We start from the raw sequence: 20,531 nt of genomic DNA on the forward strand, positions 1-20,531 counted from the left end.
GTTTATTAATAGACGATGTTTACTTTTGGTTTGAACAAAAATTTAAACCGAAACTTTCCTAATAAAATAAAGGAAAAAAAAAACGAAACTTAAAATTGTGTTTATTTAAAAATCGAGAACTCTACTTAACTTAGTATAGAACATAACTACCGACAATTTCAGAAAATATATTTAATTTTGCAATATTAAACGAGCTTTTTGTATGCGCAGATTATATATTGGATAATGATAATAAAATTACTTAGTTGAAAAAATCACATTCTTTTTCAAATTTATAAATTAAATTTCGTGATCCATTAATTTGATTTTTCTTTAATTTTTTAATTAGTTAGCCGACAAATGACCGACCAAATTACAAAAATAAAAGTTTATTAAACATCATTAGCGACTTCTAACTTTTATCATAAAAAAGTTATTAGTTAAACAGAATTCCACTCTGATGAAATAAAATAATATTATATACGAGCGTGGATTGGTCATTTATATATTTTATATGCTAATAATTAATGCATGATGTCACATTATTAAAATAATAACGTATCTTAGAATGATACTAGGAGTATTAATTTTATAATGGTCGAAATATAAAATAAAGTAGGCATTAAAACTGGTCTATTTTGAAAATATCATATTAATATTAAGACATAGGAAACGAATTTAAGCTATTATTAATAGTATGTCATAATTTAAAAAAAAAATGATTAATTGATGGATTATTGCGCTAGAAGAGCCTACCAAATAAAAATATCAAACTAGATAGTACTAGATTTGTGGTTCTTTGAAGCCTATTTGCTACAACGTCAAGAAACAAAAGGTGCAGAGGGGATAAAGTAGATTCCCACTGCATATGGTAATTATTATTAAATTTTTGCATGTTTATTTTGTCTTGGGCTTGTCAAATGGGGCCGACCCATCTTATTTTTATATCATGTTAGACTAAAGATTATATTAATATCGTATCGAAAAATATATATTGTACGAAAATTATGTTATTATATCGTATCGGTGCCCGTTGCATCGCGCTCTGTCACTGGCTTGCACCAGTCCAATTGTCGAGTGCCATGTATAAACACAAACTACTAAAATTTGGAAGAAAAAAAGTGAGAGAATGTGAGAAGTGTAGGCCTACGAATAATATTTTCATGGATTGGATGAAAGAACTTGTTTGTGAATCAATAATGAACATAGTCAAAAAAGACAGAGGTTGAGAGAATTTTTTTTACAAAATTTTATAATGAACAAGAGCAAATATTAGGTGGAAAAGAAAAAAAAAATTATGATTATTTTAGCTCAGTCAATAAAATTTAAAAATTGAGGAGACGGTCACACCCATCCGCCGCCCTAGTTCCGTCACTTTGGATAATATTGATTTTTGGAGGGGTCTAAGGGAAAATGCCACCAAACCAAAGAAGACATAATTGGAAACCCTCTGAGAATTTTGAGCAATCAAAAAATGTGGTATCAAGAAATTGTAGCCCTACCAATAAAATAACTTGTTCAATCAATAAAAATGAGAGACTGAAGAAAGTGAGTACAGGAGCATCATAATCCAACGAGGCTGAGGCCGTATCTACCCTGGGGTAGTTCGATTCCGGATCGGAGAGAAAGTTCGATGCCGGAGATAAAAACCACAAACAAATAAAAAAAGACCTCTCATATTGAAAATGAGAAAAGTAAAGAAAGAAGCATCTAACGAATGTTAAAACCATATATAACCAAACAAGTTCAAAAATAACATTTGGTTATTTTCCAAAATATTCTTTATTTAAATTACAACATTGATGTAAATGTAATATACATTGGTCCCATTTTCTTTTTTTAAAAAAATACATCATTTTTGCAAATATTAGATAAATAAATATGTCGGATGCTTAATAATTAATATCTTGTCAAATAAATTTGTTTTCACATTTTTTCAAGAACTAAAAAACCAAGATATGAGATTCCCATAATTATTTGGCACTCTGGCCGTCTATTAATAATATGTAGAACGAAGATTATATAATGAAATTTGTGATTATATTGTGATATTTTTATATTATATCATATTATTTTGTATTCAATGTATAATGAAATTTGATAAATAAAATTTTTATATTGAGTTTTTTCATGACACAAAATTATTATATAAATTTGATTGAAGACATAGTATTACTGAGCCCATTATTGTCAAGAAATATTTGTCATTTAGGACTGATTCCTATGCTTGTTTTCCTGATTTTATAACTAAAAAATATATTTTTTTCTATGTGAGTGGATGGTCATTGGATAGGAACAATAAAGATAAAATAGTCAAAAGACCATCATTATCTTCTTATCTCAGATTCTGTTCTTGTGGTGCTCTGTGAGTGGGAACTAAAAGCGCCTTTCACCCTTTTCTTTCAAAGCATATTTCCAAATAGTTTGTATTAATGGGCTTGGTCTATCACCTGATCAGAGTATATTATTTATATGATTATTTGAATTTAAAATAAAAATATGAAAGATTTATCAGATAATTTTATGAATATCTTGATAAATTATAGCTTTTAAAAGTGCTTTTACTGAAAAAAAAAAGACAATTTTAACGTGTGGATAAATGTCAAAAATTGTTGTTGTTTTTATTTTTAAATAGACTACAAAGTAAAAGCAGGCCATCAAAAAACACTCAGTTGAATTAGCCAAGATCATATTTTGCGCTGCAAATCACACAAACTGAAGATTTTTGATAACATCTCTGAGACATTTATCATTGCATTATATTGTCTCTACCATGACGAAGAATCAGGAGACCACCTTTTTCTGCTCATTCCTTATTGTTCTTGTTGCATACTAACTGGGCATATGCCTTTTATGACCAACTTTCGCATCTGACTTCAAGCCGCCACCACTTGATTCTCCTTCAGATGAATTATCCAAGGATTTGGTAAAAGAACTTGAAAGATCAGCATATAGATCAACAACCCTTCGGATATTATTGTTGAGCTCTCGAATCAAACCCGCATTTCTGCTTAAATTGTCTGGAATCTTGGACTCGTGATTCTGATTAATCTCATTGATCAGTAGCCTGTTCTGGTCCAATATATTCTGAACTTGAACAAAACTCTTCTGAAAACTTTGCGAGATTTTACCATCAAATTGAGTGCCATTATTTACAAGGTGCGAAAATGTATCTCCCTCCATTCTTGTCAAGATTCAACCTTGAACAAACAAGAGATGAAATGAATCAGGCCAAGGAACATAACAAGAAATGAGCCAATTTCACATTTCCATTATGTATTTCGATTTTCAAAAATGCCAATTATCTATATACCGAAACTCCAGTCTCTAACCGTCCTTTGGTTTATACCTAACTTACACAAAATAGCAACACGAAAAAAAAAAGATCAGCGAAATAACTGGACTAATTCGACATAAAAAAAGCTCCAGAAAGACGCAATTTTCATGGACTTCTTTAAACAAAACAAGAACATGCTTGCTATCATTGTACAAATTCAAATTTCAACATGATACTAAAAAAGAGAGTATTATTAATGTTACTACACCACAGAAATTATTGTCACTGTTATTCATGGGCTCAATAATTATTAGCATATAATAATACGAGGCATGATGAGATGTGAAAAGCAGATCCCCATTTCCATAAAAGGCAAACTTTTTAAACTGTACTCATAAAATCCCACCTAAGTTTCAGCTCAGAATTTCAAAACAAGAATCTGCAAACCCAAAAGAAACCAGTCATTGATGAAGTGCATAATTCATGACAGCTCTCAAAAGGGTATCATTTCAGGAAATTAAAAGCTTCTTAACCACTAATCAACATTAATCTCATCTCAGTCATTGAAAAATAAAACACCATTCAAGAACATTAACTACCAAATATATTTAGAACAGCAATTCTTGAAACACTCGATGCAGTGGTTTCTGAAAAAGAAGAAGATTCTAGAGGTGTAGAAATAAATGGGATTTCGTTAATAAAATAAATGGATTTTAAAATAAAATTTTGAAAAAGCCAAAAAAAGGGGAGGAAAAGATTATTCAAATGCTGGAATCGTACACCTCAAAGATTGCAGGTGCAGAGTGGAATATATTGGAATTCCTAAACAAGAAACAAAAAAGAACAGGAGTGCTCGTGACCATTATGAATCGAAATCAGGAATCCACAAAAAATCTCAAATTACGAACAATTAATAAAGACAAGTTTTTAATCAACGCCCGGTCAGGTAAAATCCAGTAGCTCTTTTTTCACAAATCACAGACCCGCACAACCACAAACTGAAGTTCAAAGGATTCATGGATGGAACTGATGAAGATTCAAGAAACCCAAAAACCATGGAAGCTGAATACACCGATTTTTCAGGGAAAAAAACACCAGAATTTGCTCCCCCAAAAAAACCCAGGAAAACGTTAACAAAAAACTCCTCAAAACTAACCTCAAAGAGACTAAATGTGTATTTTAGAGTATATACAGACTCCATCATTGCTTGGTCGGCGTACCTTGTAGAAGTGGGAGCATTATAATGGCGGGGATGAAGAGAATACAGATTGACAGAGGCGGAAATGGAATGATGCGCGACTGAATCGAATCTCGCATGAAGAGAAGAAAAAGAGAGAGCGACAGAGAGGGAGAGAGAATACGTAGATTTGACAATCACCAATACTAAATTGTAACCAATTATTCTTTTTCAATCATTACATTTTCTGAGAGATATCATATGGTAGTTATTAATGTAAAAAGTATATATTCCTAAAAGAAGTAAAATATATAATATAATATATAAATTTTTTGCAATGATAGTATGAACTCACAAAATAATATCACACACTTTGGTGCGCATATTACACATATCATACAAACTTCTGTATTAGTGTAATAATATACAAATTATGTTAGTCAAATAAACTAGATTTGATAAATATTACGTGACAAGCTTGTCTGCAAAAATATTAATAAAAAACGTTGAATACCATTCATTTAAATATATATCCAATTGATAATTTAGATCTAAGCAACAAAAATATATATATATATATTAGAACTTCATTTCTAAAAGAGGGATCTAGTTGGAAAAAGGTTTGTCCATGCTATTCCAGAAGCCAAATCCACACTTTTGAATTCCCTGACCTCTATGATGGTTTCATTACTGTGAAATTGCATTTTGATTGATGAATTTCAAATAACATATTTTTGTAGTTTTAGAGAAATAAAATCATAAACTTTAAATTCATCATTTTGCATATTGTTTAATATTAATTAAGACGAATTTCAAGTTCACCTAATAATAGAGACATTTGATATCTATTATACTTTGTGTAACTAATTTTGTAAATAAATAAGATATAATATTTCATATATTATTCATTGTCGATAATAAAATTATAATTGAAATCTATGAATTTTAAATATGTACAACCAAACATAACCTAAAAGAATCCACATGATCGAATAACATCGGCTTGACGACAAGTCATGGGGTAAAGCTCGTGGAATAGCACGGCTGAATGTAAGGAAAATTATAATTAGACATTAAATCATGGTTGTGTATATATATATTGTAGTAGTTTTAATAATCTATGAATTTTGACTATTTTTGTTGTATTTTGAAACTAAAATCTCAGCAATAATATAATAAATAACGCAATCAATTTTTTAATTGGATGATCTAATACAACTTAAAAAATAAAATGGAAACTATAATAGCCCATTTAGATTAATGTAAAAGGTTCGAATTTAGGCTTGGATCATATCCATTTGGGCTGGACTAGGGTATTTTGTTTCAAATTAAATTAACAAAATTAAAGAAAATTAGTTTTAACTTTTTTCAAAAAAAGTGTGTTTTAACTCACGACAGTATACAGTAAATTTAAAATTCCAAATATTCCGAATCTAATGCAACTGTCAGTGTTTATGGAAAGTTTTCCCTGTACTTAATTTCTCGGTATGATATGAATCGGGTCAACTCATCTTGTGGACATAACTCCGTGAAACCGTCACAAGAAAAACTTACTATAATTTGAATAAAATTTTAATTTTGTGCGTTGTTATTCAATGTCAAAGGATTTGGCACGCATGAATAGAAATATTTTTAATTACTCAACCTGCCATATAAAATCAGTTCAAATCAAGTGTTTATAAAAGTCTAATGACGAATGAAAGAAGTGTATTAATAGTATAGATAATAAATTACTTTTATAATTAAATTACTCAAGGGCGCACCGTACGTGGAACAGTTTCTGCCGGGATTACGAGCTGAAATCTTTAACTGTTCACCGGTCGACGGTTTTGACGTTTCGGCACAACCGAACGAAGGGACTCTGTCTTGCAATAACATGGAAGAAGAATAATCTCTTGCCTGAAATTAGAGTGAACTCGATAAAGAGAATCATGTGGTTTCATTTACCATCTATACTATTATATTCACAAGTTAAATCCAACAAATTAATATCTACTTTATTTAAATTCAAATACATTATCTCCTACAAATTACATATTTAATATAGTTTAAAATCTCCTACAAATTACATATTTATAGTTGCATCATGATTCAAATAAAATAATTAATATATAAAAAATAATCACAAATCCTTAAAAAATAAACCAATTATATATATTAATATATACATACATACACACGCACGCACACACATATATACACACACCAAAAGTTTTGGGATGTATAGAAAGAAATTACCACGTAATTAAACCAGCATAAAATATTTATATAATTCCTTATTCTATCATTTAAAATCAATTTAAAGCAAGTATTTATAAAGTCTACCAACAAATCAAATATATCAATCAACATAATAAGTTTTACATAAAAATATAATTAATTTACTTAAAAATTTATTATATCTAAATAGAAATATTATTTACTAAATATAATAGTAGTAGTATATATCATCACTATTATTTTATTATCGAAAAGAATTCAAATCTTGGAACAGTATTTTGACCTAGCTAGTAATCATAAGTAGCTCGTGATTTGAAGAATCTTTGGTATTTTTTTTTTAAATAAACATGATTTTTCCTTTCAATTATATTATATATTATACAAAAAATTCTTATGAGACCGTAAATTTTATAAGATGAATATCTTATTCGACTTCACATGTAAAAATATTATCTTTTATGTTAACAGTATTATTTTTGATTTTAAATATGGATCGAGTCAATTCACAGTACTGTGTCAATGAATACATCATGTCTCAAGTAGGAGTCTAATTAATAAAAAACTATCCACGTGCATTAATAACACTCATATATATAAACCCCAATTACCTCATCCATCCCGCGGAAAACAATTTCTCTTCTCCCGAAGAAAGGTACGTGATTCCTTGGACTCTGGTCGCCTCCCTAATTCAACTTGAATTATATTTTCATTAGATCGAACAGCTAACCCAGAAGGTTTTTGGCCAAATTCGTTTTTTTTTTTGTTAGTTTTTTTAACTGTAATAATAATCATATGAATAGTAGCGGTTTATGGCATTATTATTGCCGCATTAAAATTGGAGAAATAAGCCGTTTGTGTTTCTGCACTACAATTTGGAATATACAGGATTGGTTTTGAAAATTTTGATTCAAATTAAAATTTTTTATTTTAGATTTTGAATTGGAAACTATTGTTTTGAAACCGTATTCAACGAGTCAGTTCGACCGAGAACCGATCACAAGTTCGGTACAAACCAAACCACAAAATGTTTTACCGACTGAGAACTTGTCAGACCATTTTTGAACGTTTTTGAACCGGTTAAAACCGGTCTGACAGGTTCGCTTTTTTAAAATAAAATTGAATTTAATTATTTCTTATATTTATAATTTTAAATATTATTTTTAGATGTATATATACAATTATTTGAAAATTTTACTTTGTTAAAAAATTTATTTAAGTAATATTAGATATTATATGATTTTTTTTAAAAATATAGATAGTTATATTTGGTATTTTTTATTACATGTATGTTTAGATTTTAAAATTTGGTGAATATATATATATATATATATATATATATTTATTATTTATATACGTTTTTAAAATTTTAAAAATATTATTTATTATGTTGTAATATTATTTTATATAATATAACATTGTTTATATCTGACAAGTTAAAATCACTATTTTATGATTGACTGATACGGTTCGGTTATAAAATTATTGTTGGAAAGATGAGCAGTTTCTCATGTTAAAATCCCTTTCAAAGCTTTGTTTTTTAAAAAATATATAGCTTGTAATTATAGTTTTTTAAAAGAGTTATTTGCACCAAACCCCCCGTGAAATATCAAACATGAACACTTCTTCCATGTGAAAATTAAACCGGCTTCTTGCACCACTTGAAAATCCGGTGAGCTAAAATATTTTGATAACATTTCATAGACTAGTTATCACAATGACCAGCAGAAAAACAATTAGAAATATAATTCAATTTGCTATAAGTCATATTTCAGGCCGGCTAGAATGATTCGAATGTTATCTGTGCTAACTGGACGCTTCCGGTTGTTATATTCGTGTCATCTAGCTCGCTCTTACAACGTCTGGTTAGCATAGATAGCATCCGAACTTATTTGTCCGACCACTTGTAGCAAATTGAGTTTTCTTTTTAATTATTTTATTCGTTGATCATTTAATCGATGTTATATAAAATATCATCAAAATACTTCAACTCGCTAGCTTGTAGGTGGTACAATGGTGTTTGTACAACTTTTACAAAATGTTGAGATCTAGAATGTTTATTTAATTTTCACCTGGAAAGAAATGTGTAAATTTTTTTATATTTCAATCTATTATTTTTTATTATATTTTGAATAGAGCTACATGTTTCCTATTTTGATTCGAATTGAAAATCTTCCATATCGAAATATGTATGAATTCTAATAATAAAGTATATTTTTGTTTCTACGATTTTATGTCGTCCAGGTATATAACCACCTTATTTCCATCTTGGACTATAGTTAACAAAAAACCTTCCATAAATAGTCTTTCGCATATATGGAAACAAAGTTATAATTTTGAGGCTAAAACTTATATATTTCACATCACAAATTCTCTATTCGTGTTTTGATTTTCGTCTCATTTTCTTCTTTCGTTCGCTGCTAAATATATGTCCCGAAGAAAACAACTTCTCCTTTCTTGAAGTATGATCAAAGGTACGTATTTTTTTTTGTATCGGTTTTAGGGTTTTGTGTATTTTTCCTACTACTTTTTGATATAATAATGTATTTGAAAATTAAAACCTGCCCTACTATGAAAATATTCGATAGTAGGGGTGGTTAAGATCTTAATTCTGCTCTTAAAATCTTCTTGAACAGCACTCGCTGTAAAGGCCCCACTCTGATTAATTTTTTTTTTAAAAAGTAATTAATATCGAAATTTGAATAAGGATTTTCTTTTTGTTTCTGTAAGTTTACTAGCGAACGATCGATGGCGGGGGGTTATGTAACTTACATTGGTGTAGCGGGTGAAGATATTGAATTAGATTATGCCTTGATCGACGGGGCTTTGAATCTGATGGCATTTACATCCGGAAACAACACCTTGGATGAAGTCGGAAGACGAATCCCGGAACGTGCGGAAGTCACGAACCAAGGTCACTGTTAATCGGAGTCAATTTAAACGTAAAGGCGGCAAGTTCAACATCAAGAAATCACATCAACATGAAGAATCCTCGAGTTCAAGAACCAATCCCCGTCCATCATCTGTTGTTAGGTCGTTGCCTGCAGGGATTCAAGAGTTGATAGGGCTGTGCAGCTTGCCTACTCAAAAACAAATAACCGAAAGTGATGTAAATCATGCGCTGTGCAGGCTAATGTTACCAAGGCCCTGGGTGATGGAACTTCTTAAAGATATGTTGAATCCAAATGAGTGCAAGAGACTCGAGAAATTAGGGATACCAGCGACTATCTATGGTCCGGACGGAAGGGAATACGCCATGATCTTTGTTTCTTGGAACGAAAAAAAATTCTACGTCCTCAAAAGCAAAATGTGGAACCAATTCTGCCAAGATTACGGGCTCGGCACCTCGACGACGCACATGGAGACACTGTCGATTTGGATGTTCCGCCATAGGCAAACGAATGATCTCTGTTTTGCCTTAAATTGGTAGTTCATTGAAGGTAGCATGAACGAAATTTGTTCTTTCGAAGACGATGACATTTGAGTGATTTCAATCATAAAACTAAGTATCTCCAAAACACAAATCTATAATTTCAATTTTTTTTAATGAATCTATTTTCTATTGGACCATTTATGTTTTAAAATATGATTAGACAACATGCCTGTTTTAATCCGATGTATGTTGATTTCATATTATTATAATTATTTGTATATATCATAATTACTATATTTTTAAATAATGATTAAATGATCAAAAGCACCCATAATTTTATTTTTAAATTTAAATAGACACGTGTTATTATGGATGAGAAATTTTATTTTATTATTTTCGTATTATGAAGAAAAGTTCTAGTGAGCTGAAGCCCTCCTATGTATCGTGTAAGAACAGCTGTAACCGCCACACGCCGCCCTTCTCCGCGACGCCATTCAGTTCTCACTCACGAGTCTCCGTCAGAATGTCTTCATCCACCTCCGATTCTGCCCAAATCATCGAGCACATAGTTCTGTTCAAGGTCAAGCCCGCCGCTGACCCCGCTGCCGTCAACTGGCCAACCTTTAGGAATGATACATTTTCCTTGCTTTGGTTAAACTTAAGCACCTTAATTACTGTGTTTGCTATTTTATATAAAGATTGTTTGATTCTCGTGTTTCTTTGGCTTATCTTTCGGTTAAATTAATTCGTATGATCAACTTGAAGTTTATGGTCATTAACATAAAACATAAAGTCGGGCCAGTTTCTTTTATTTTCATAGTACATTTATGCTTTAAAATTTGCTTGAAATTTTGTTTTCCCTTAGGTTTGTTTCGGAGGAGTGATTGGATGAAGTGGAGCGGCAACGTAGGACAGATAATCATGGATTGCCTAGCTTTGAGTTCTCACCTTGTTATGCATAAACCCAGAATACTGCTATTTGTGTAACCTTCGTGGGATCCTAACATAGCAGATCCTTGAGAGTTCGATGCCCATGACGTATGTCTTTGCATGACTTTTAATTGCATATCGGCATTTAACATATTCAGCTAAGTCTAGCCAATAACGTAGGCATAAACCACATATCAATTCTAGCAAAAGACATAGTTGTTCGGGGCGTAAGGTGCATCCCAAAAAAAAAGGTCGAAGCATGTCATTTCTTAAACATTTATTGATAGAATTATAGTTACTTATTGCGCATATATTACCGTATTTAGCACTTAAAGGACTTAACCTTTTACTTTTTTGTTTACTATAATTTTCAGAAACATGAATGAATACATGATTTGGATCAAGTGGACGAGCGACAGCAGAAGACTGCCATATTTCAAAGGATGAATTTAGTTGTTTTCCATCAGACATTTGTTTTAGCAGAGAAGGATGTCATAATACTTTGTTGTATGCGATAAAATGCTCAGCATTGATTTGCAAACAGAGGAAAATGCTTCGCTTGTTATATATTGATGATATTTAGATAATTGATTTGATTGTAATATTTTTTTTGTGTGTAAATAGATGTGTTTAATTGAAATAAGATATAACTTAATTCTATCTTCTTCTACTAATAAATTTGTAACAAGTTATCAGGACGAATGTTCTTCAAATTATAAATTCATAAATAATTTTATTCTTAGCCATTGTATGAATGCTCTCGAAGAAGCACGATATTTAGATAATGATATCGAAGAATCACAAAATTTAAATTGATATTAATGTTTTTAGTTTTATGTTATGCTCTTGAAGTAATATTGATGCTCTCGAAGTAGAATAAATTCTAGGTTTATATTGATATTTATGAAGAATCACATTTTTTATTTATGTTGTTGCTCCTGAAGTGGCACAACATGATTTTTTTATCGATAATCTTGACAGATCTATGAATAAAATATAAAAGTATGAGATTTATCAATATTCTTCATAAAAAAATTTTAAAAGTTTATCAATATTCTTTATACATTGCGAATTTTATCAAAATACTTCAAAAGAATTTAATAATAGAAGATTTTATCAATATTCATGTAGAATATTGATATAAGACATGAACATTAATGAATATATTGATTCAATATTTGACACATATCAGTATTTCTTAAAAATTGATCCAAAATTCAAGATTCGTCAATATTCTTCGAGAATATTGATTCAATACGGATTAAAAATATATTATTTTTTATTTAAGTTTTCTTATTATACCCTCTCACGATTGTTTAGTATTCACACTCTTTTAAATTTTGTGTCAACATACTAATATTTTATTGGTTAATAACTATGCCAACAGATCATGTTTATTTTTATTTACATGATTATTTATATTTCCTTTGAACAAATCGGTAATAGATCTATACTTTAGATAAATTAATTCATTACATAGATTTATGAAAGTTTTTTTTTTAAAAAAAAAATTGCACAGTAAAATCGTGACTAGACCCCTTTGCATATTATCTATTTATTTCTTTTACGATAATAATACAATTGTATTGTCTAAATATGATTATTATAATTTTTTAATTATTTTTTGTATAACGGTTGAAATGGCAATTAATATAATCAAACTTGATTTTGAAGCATTTGTTTTAACCGAAAAAGATTATTTGTCATGGATTTTGGATGCCGAAATTCATCTTGTCTATAAGAATTTAGGAGATACGATAAAAAAACAAAAATCCGTGCAAGATCATGCAAAAACATCTTGAAGCATATGTTAAATATTAAGACAATCCTCGGATGCTGCTAGCTAAGGTCGAAAATTAACAGTAAAACAAATAATAAGTGAGTTAGTGTTTTATAAAATAAAAAATATTAATCCCTAAACTTTTAATTTCAAACATATTGATTGAATCAGTGCGTCGCTTGACCAACTTCTAATGCTAAATTCGTAGAAATTAATACATAAAAAATCTTATGTTATATTAAAAATTGATTGTCACTGTGTATTGAGTTTTATAACAAATAGTCACTTGTTAATTTAGTAATTAGCACAAATATCGGGTGGCTAATTATAACTCGTAATTTCGGAACGATTTAAAACAATTAGCATGATAGCATCAAACGAATTAATTAAACAAAAAATAAATCGGACAATTAAAGGAAATTTAAGCAAGATCGGACAAAATATAATACTTATGTCGTGGTTACTAATTTCCATATATATGTTTGCTTTTCTATTTTTTGTGTAGATAATTCTTGTACACTCTATTTTCATTTATTATTATTTTTTGTTTTTTTAATGATTCTGTTTTATTCAAATATTTAATGTAATATATAATGAATAAAATATAAAACACATGCCATTCTTAATTCGAAGAGATAAATACAAAGAGCATTTGTCACTGAAACTGACAAAGCTTGGAAAAAAATGAAGATAAATGTTTCAAATGTGGAATGAAATAACATTGGTCTCATGCGACAAAACATTTCGTGGATCTTTACCAAAATTCGATTAAATGAAAAAGAAAAATAGAGATAAATTTTGTTGATGATGATGGTTTGGTCGACATAACTCACTTAGATGTCTCTAATTTTTTTGCTAATTCAGATGAAAATATTGATCATTTGATTGGAGGTGGAGTGATAGGAGAAATTGAATAATTTAATGTCGATTTTAGTTTTTTTCCTTTGAAAATTCAGTTTACATTTTAAGTTGTTTTCGAATTCTTTCAAGAGAATATGTAATAATAATTGTTTGATTTAGTAGTCTTTTCATAGTTCAATCTTCTTTTCAATTATAGCCGAAGTTATTACTTTTGAGTTTTATTTAATAAAGTGTTTTATTCAGAAACCTTGAATTTAATAATCCCAAAGTTTTGACTTATTAAATTATGCATCTATTTTTTTTTTTTTAAGATTAATGATAGAATATCAAAATGAATGTCAAGCTGATAGTGGTATAAGAATACCATCCTTCAAAGAAAATGGTATTTTTTAAAATTAACATTATTAAAGGAAATGGAAATGCAAAAATAATTTTACCAAATGATATCTCTCTAAATTCCATCCCACTTCAAATCTTTTTCCGAGCTATCCCGAACTCGAATCTGAAAATTTATCAATAAGATTATTCTAAATTTGGTAAAAAAAAAAAATATTTTCTGGACAATATTTATTTAATATAACTTGTTCAATTATACTTTTAAGTTAAAATATATATATTTCCCAATCTGGAATATGGGCATTCGAATTTTCAATGGGCCGAATAATTTTTTGGACTTTAATTAGCCCAATTTAGGCACATGAAAGTTGGGCCCAAAACCCATTTTAAAAGCAATCGCAGCGTCGGATCTACCCAAATTACGTATAATAATAACCCCCGCTGATATCGAAACCCTAATTTCCATCAAGAGTTTGGCATTACACTTCTATCTGCAAACTCGAAAATGGCGACTCAAATGAGTAAAAAGAGAAAGGTTTGGTCTCTTCCGAGAATGAATATAAACATTTAGGTGATACACTTTTTATGCCGAGAAGGTTACAGTGGCGTGCGCACTTGCTCAGCTGCACGGGTCTACATTTAAGTTCCCGGAGAACAGCGTGGAGTTGTATGCCGAGAAGGTTGATAACAGTGGGCTGTGCGCCATTGCTCAGGCGGAGTCTCTTCGCTACAAGCTCCTTGGTGGCCTTGATGTCAGGCGGTAATGAATCAATTTTATTGTTCTTAAATATTTTATTGTGGGAAATTGGCTTTATTTGATCTACCTTGGTTGTTGAATCCATCTCATTGAAAAGCCTTAGAGAGTGTTTTTGTAGCTTCAATACTCGCGGACAAAATATTACATCCTTTCCAGATACTATATTTTGAATTGTTTGTAATTTCAATTCTTGTTATTAATGTTAGTATGTCATCCATAAAGCAAATTGGTGATTCAACGCCAATTTGTGTCGGAAGATGACCATATCACTATCTTCCTCCATGGCATCATACACCTGAAGTGAACTGGTCTTCATGCTGTTGCCATGGAGAAGAAACATGAAAAAATACACCTGCTGAGGGTGTATGGAAAATATTGTTCTATATTAGGAAAAATACACCAAGTATTATTGTAGCTATTGGATTGATACAGTCCTCAGAAGTTGTAATATCTTAACGAGGCATATACTTTCCCGATGTGATGGCTATATCTTCTCTGCAATAAGTACAATGTAGCCAAATGATTTTGGATAATTAGATCAGCACACATGATGGTAAGAATTAATCCGCTAGCTCGATTAGATTCCGACAACTTTGTGTCCTTAGTCCATCTCCAACCAATAAATCTATTTTGATTCAGAAACTAGTGCAGTTTTCTCCACCAATTATAACATTCATCTCCAACCCATTTACTTCAAATCTTACGCTAAAAAGTATATTCCTAGAATATTTTTTTGTTTACTATTTATTTGTAAATTTAACAATATAATTATAATTAATGTTAATATTAGTATCATAGTTATAATTTTATTTTTATTAATAGTTAAATTTATTTATTTGATTCTTATATATATTAACTCTAATATTTATAATACGAATTATATTTTATATCAACACGATTTAATTTTACTCATCAATTATATAATATTATTATTAAAAATATTTAATACATATTTATATTAATTAAAAAACATTAAAAAAATAAAAAAATAAAAAAGAAGGCCCAAACCCAGCGCCAAAATGGCGCTAGGTTTCTCCTCTGCGCCCAAATTTGGCTGGGGCAGAGGAGGGAGGCTGCGCCATTTTGGAGAAATGGCGTAGTCTCCATTGGAGGGAAAATCATGCGCTATCATTGTGTTTCACGGTGTGATAGCGTAGGGTTGGAGAAGCCCTTACCCATATGACACGTTTACAAAGTTCACATGATTATCCATTCTTTATACTGAGAAGTGTGACATGCATATCGTGTGCATTCCATATTGTTTTTATTCAATTTTTTTAATAACTTAAATTACAATTAATAAAAAATATTTTTCGTGGTTTGTAACCTCATTTTGCAAAATTTGAACCTTTTTTTAAATTTACAACAGTTAAAAGAGTTTGGAAAAATTAAATATATATGCATCCGAGTTTGACATGTAAAATCAAAAAAAAAAAAATTGTAGTTCTTTAAGCAATTCAGTTTCAAAAATTTATAATTTAAATGTATTATTTTTCTGTAAGACTTGTAGCCTATATGTTTTAAGAGAATAATATAATATAACATCTGGAAAAGAATTTTCGGCAAACTGCATCTGGTATCCAGAGTAACTAATTAAAAAAGTGATTCGCTTAATATTTTAAGATTTAAAAATTGTGAAAGCATGCGGTCAAACTCACGGGATTTTAAGTCATTTTCAACCACTAAATCTATTTTGGCGTAAATTTTACACTAAAATAACTAAAATAGTGCGATTTCTGCATCAAATACAACATCCATCTCCAACTCATTTAATTCAAATTTTACATCAAAAAGAATATTCTCGAAATATTTTTTTTATTTTACATATATTAATTATTATATTTTATTTAATATATTTTTAATTATGAATAATGTTTATGCATATATTAATTTATTGTATTTGAATTATGTGTTTCAATTTAGTTATGAATTGTATTGTTATATTAATTTTTTTCATTTGTATTTAATTATATTATTTATAAATCATTAAATCAAATTATTCTTTAATGATTAATAATTAACATAAATAAATAAATTAATATTTAAAAATCAATAATTATTATTCTTTCATTTTTATTATTAAATATCTAATTATTAAAATAATAAAATATATATTATACTATTATTTAAATAATCTTTATATATTTAAATAATCTTTATATTTTTAATATAAATATTTATAATAAAAAAATACAAATTTATAATATAAAAAAAATATGCGCCAAATTTGGCGCAGAGAAAGGGGGGCTGAGCAAAATAGCGCAGCCTTAATTGGATGGCAATTTCTTTCACCAAAATGGTGTTTTACACTATTTTGGTGCAAGATTGGAGATGACCTTAATAATTTTTTGTTATTTAATGGAAACAAATTTCAAATTCACAAATGATTTTTCACCTTTTGAAGTTAGGATACTATTCTAATTTAAGTGGGACGAAATCACCGGTCATATTTCTTTCAATGGTAAACACAACAAAGTCGTAACAAGCCCAACAGAGACCACATGTTCAGATAAAAATGTCGGATTAACCTGAAATTTCAACAAACATTTTCAGATGAGATCTGAGATCTCAGAAGGCAAAATGTAAAAGGCCAAATCAGCATTGAGTCCTTCAAATTTCGACTATTCATCTCAAATTGGTTAAAGTTTTATAACGAGAATATTACCTAAATATATAATACATTTGAAAATATATTCGATAAGCAAATAGAGCTTTCGAAATTGGTATAGATGGGGTAATATATAATGGACAGGACTATGGAAATATGCGTGGGTAAAATTAATTGGTTTCTACTTAATCTTAATTCTCAAGCCGGCCCTGGCCAGTTCTATTTCAAAACGAAAATGAGATTTTTTTTTGACCATTTTATATGAAACTGGTGGCAGTGGAAAAGATAAGCTTATCCACCAAAACAAGCGGAGAAGCTGGCACGTAGGACAATCTGTGGGATACCCTCAATTTTCCGCCTCTCCTTCTGCCCCCTTCTCCACTCCCAATATCCCCCACTATAACCTCCTGCCCAAGAAACGTTCATATCAAAACCAAAAACATTTAGCACAAGAGGAAGAAACTTGCCTGAGTAAGAAAAATGGCATCCTCTTCTGCTGTGTCGATGCCGCTCACTCGTGCCAGCCAGAAGAGGCAGCCCAGTGCTGATGCCTTCCTCAAGCCATTGCCTTTGAGGACATCAAAGGCAGTTAAGATGTCGAAGCAAGCAGGAAAGTTCGAAGTCAATGCTTCATTGAAGGAGAAGGCGGTTACCGGATTAACAGCCGCTGCATTGACCGCTTCCATGATTGTTCCAGATGTGGCTGAGGCAGCGGTTTCCCCGTCTCTTAAGAACTTCTTGCTCAGCATTGTGGCTGGTGGTGTTGTGCTCTTCGCCATAGTTGGTGCAGTGGTCGGTGTTTCTAACTTTGATCCTGTCAAGAGAAGCTGAGAAGCACACTGATAGTCTGATACTATATGATATTATACGTTTTCATGTGTTCACATCTGTGTATGAGTGTTGTATCAATCAAAATGTATTCACGTATTACTGTTGCTGAAGAGATCATTTATTGGATTCTGTTTGCTATAACTTTTCCGGAAACAATCCGTGGCATAGGATCCATAATACAAGTTTGCCATGCAGATGACCAGCAAATGAAGTAAAACTGGTCAAGAAGCTGACTGAATCAGGAAACTTTCTATGAACAAATATCAAAAAATTGTGTCTAATATCTCCGACCACTTATTATCTTTCGGTGCGATGAAATTTTGAAATCATGTCGAAACAAGAATCTACTATCTTCTAAATAGTTCACTTTATCTGCCTTGACAAGTGTGATCTTCACCTTCTGTTCATCACCATAAATCTCCTCTTTAATCTTTAGCTTAAGAAGAAACTCTGCAAACTGCAGGCAGTTTCGAATAATTTCAAGAAATTTCGGTTCATCTTCGGTTTCATATTTCACCATGTACAACTCCTTCGCGGAGCAACCCAAAATCTCTTCACCAGCATCTTGAAAAGCCGTCACCCATGTCAGGCCGGTATGATCCTGAACTTGAACTTGACGTAGGTATCTATAATCGCACTCTTCAAATTCTTGGTTACACCTATCACATAGCCACAGTGAATTCCCCGATTTTGTCACTTTCTTGTTACACTGTCTATCCCCAATCATTAATGAGCAGGCCGTATAACAGAAAGTATCAGTTTTGATAAAAGATATGGTTGCCTTAACAGCGATCCAGTCAGGCTTGTCTGACCTTCCGACCCCTTCCTCTTTTATCTGTGTAATGGTCTCGCGTATCTCATATTTTGATCCTCCAGGTACGTATTCCTCGTCTATTTTTTAAGATGATTTTCAGCACGTTTCAAATTTATCAAGTGCTTGTTCCATTACCTATGAAAGTAAAAGAAACCAGAACAATCATTACAAATCAAATTTTAACAGAAAAACCCACCACTAAAGCAAAACAGAGTTTGATGTATCGATGAAAATTAGTCCAACACATTTCTCGAGTTTTACCCTATGAAAAGATTGCTAAGCTTGCACCTCAACTTCAGTTGCTTGGATGGTCGGCTTTGAGAATTCTTCTTCTTTGGGAGGATGGATTGTGACAAGATCGGGTAGAATAGTAGGGCCCTGTTTCCCTTTGGGATCCCAGTCGAGCATGATCTTGACCTTGATACCGAGTACACCTTTACCAAAATGCATAAAATGGAAGTCATAAAACGGGAGATGATGGTTTTTAAAAAATTAAAATATGGTATCTGACAACGTTGGCATAGTGTTTTTATATCCATTTAGACAGACCTGTCTGAGAAGTACATGTCTAACAGCAGAATCAATGTATTCTTTAACCGGTTGCCCTGAAGAAATCGTGTAGCCATCCTTGAATTTCATGGATTTAGCACGCTGAGCCCTCAATTTTCCTCTCACGATCACCTGAGGTACAAAACCGATAACATCAAACACAATTCTTAGCAATGAAAACAAAAATACGAGGACCAAAAAAAGTCATTAATTAGCGTACCTCACAACCCTTGGCACCACTCTCCATGACAAATCTTAAGACACCAGAGCATGCCCTGAGGTAAGAAACAAAAAACAAAACTTCAACCTATTTCCTACAGCATTATTGCACGAAGTAATACGACTTCAAACGCTTATACAATGAATATAAATTGGAATGCAAAATAACAGGTGAAATCCGGTTGTTGATTTTCATCTTATCTAAGCATCACAAAAATAATCATTCATTTGGTTCCACGTGGATTTGTATTCACAAGTACAACCATTGGATATATTAATCTCTCCAAAGACGGATTGAATTATAGTATATAATGATACAACTGGGTAAATGATTTATCATGTGTCTTCTTCATGGTTACCAAATGACCACCAGTACATACAACGAGTGGGTTCGCACAGATGAAGAAGTATATTTAGTCATCGTCCGACACAAAATTGGCGTTCAAGCGCCAATTTGCTTTATGGATGACATTAGTAAGAAAAAGATTTAGAAACCTCGTGATCACTGCATCTTGGTAGTAAAAAAAGCTAAGAAAAATTCATAAAGCTAAAGTTCACAGGTTTTGAATCAACACAAACATATTATAATGCAAACCAACATGTTGTCTTCATATATGATATTAATTAATGCATTTTGAGAAAATTAGCAACTGAAAATCACCTAAGTTTTTTTTGCGGACACAATTTAACACACAAACCAAAAAAATCATCATTGAGAATATTGAACTTTGCATAACTAATATCCAAACTGTAATCATTGACAAATATAGGACTAGAAAACGATATTTTCCGTAACATCCTCATCTTAGCATTGAACTTCCCT

At 30.7% G+C, this 20,531-nt stretch overlaps 2 protein-coding genes across 5 annotated transcripts; one reads left to right on the forward strand and one right to left on the reverse strand.

The window, feature by feature from the left end:
- Nucleotides 1-2,685: 2,685 nt before the first annotated feature.
- On the reverse strand, nt 2,686-4,657 carry LOC142546043 (protein ELF4-LIKE 3-like). 4 transcript variants are annotated; one of them, XM_075653531.1, is made up of 3 exons: nt 4,477-4,657; nt 3,663-3,695; nt 2,686-3,179 (listed from the first exon to the last, which is right to left on the reverse strand). In XM_075653531.1, the coding sequence occupies exon 3, from the start codon at nt 3,160-3,162 to the stop codon at nt 2,812-2,814; it is 351 nt and encodes a 116-aa protein (XP_075509646.1). In that variant the 5' UTR covers nt 3,163-3,179; nt 3,663-3,695; nt 4,477-4,657; the 3' UTR covers nt 2,686-2,811. The 4 variants fall into 4 exon arrangements, with proteins under 4 accessions (XP_075509646.1, XP_075509645.1, XP_075509644.1 ...); XM_075653530.1 differs by lacking the exon at nt 3,663-3,695 and having other exon boundaries at nt 4,413-4,657; XM_075653529.1 differs by lacking the exon at nt 3,663-3,695 and having other exon boundaries at nt 4,477-4,653.
- Nucleotides 4,658-17,677: 13,020 nt separating this feature from the next.
- On the forward strand, nt 17,678-18,267 carry LOC142546044 (uncharacterized). Its single transcript, XM_075653533.1, has 2 exons — nt 17,678-18,197; nt 18,238-18,267. Exon 1 carries the CDS (start codon nt 17,776-17,778, stop codon nt 18,124-18,126), a length of 351 nt encoding a protein of 116 aa, XP_075509648.1. The 5' UTR covers nt 17,678-17,775; the 3' UTR covers nt 18,127-18,197; nt 18,238-18,267.
- Nucleotides 18,268-20,531: the final 2,264 nt, after the last annotated feature.

The sequence above is a fragment of the Primulina tabacum genome, chromosome 5, assembly GCF_025594145.1.
Source record: "Primulina tabacum isolate GXHZ01 chromosome 5, ASM2559414v2, whole genome shotgun sequence".
NCBI classification, from domain to species: Eukaryota; Viridiplantae; Streptophyta; class Magnoliopsida; order Lamiales; family Gesneriaceae; genus Primulina; species Primulina tabacum.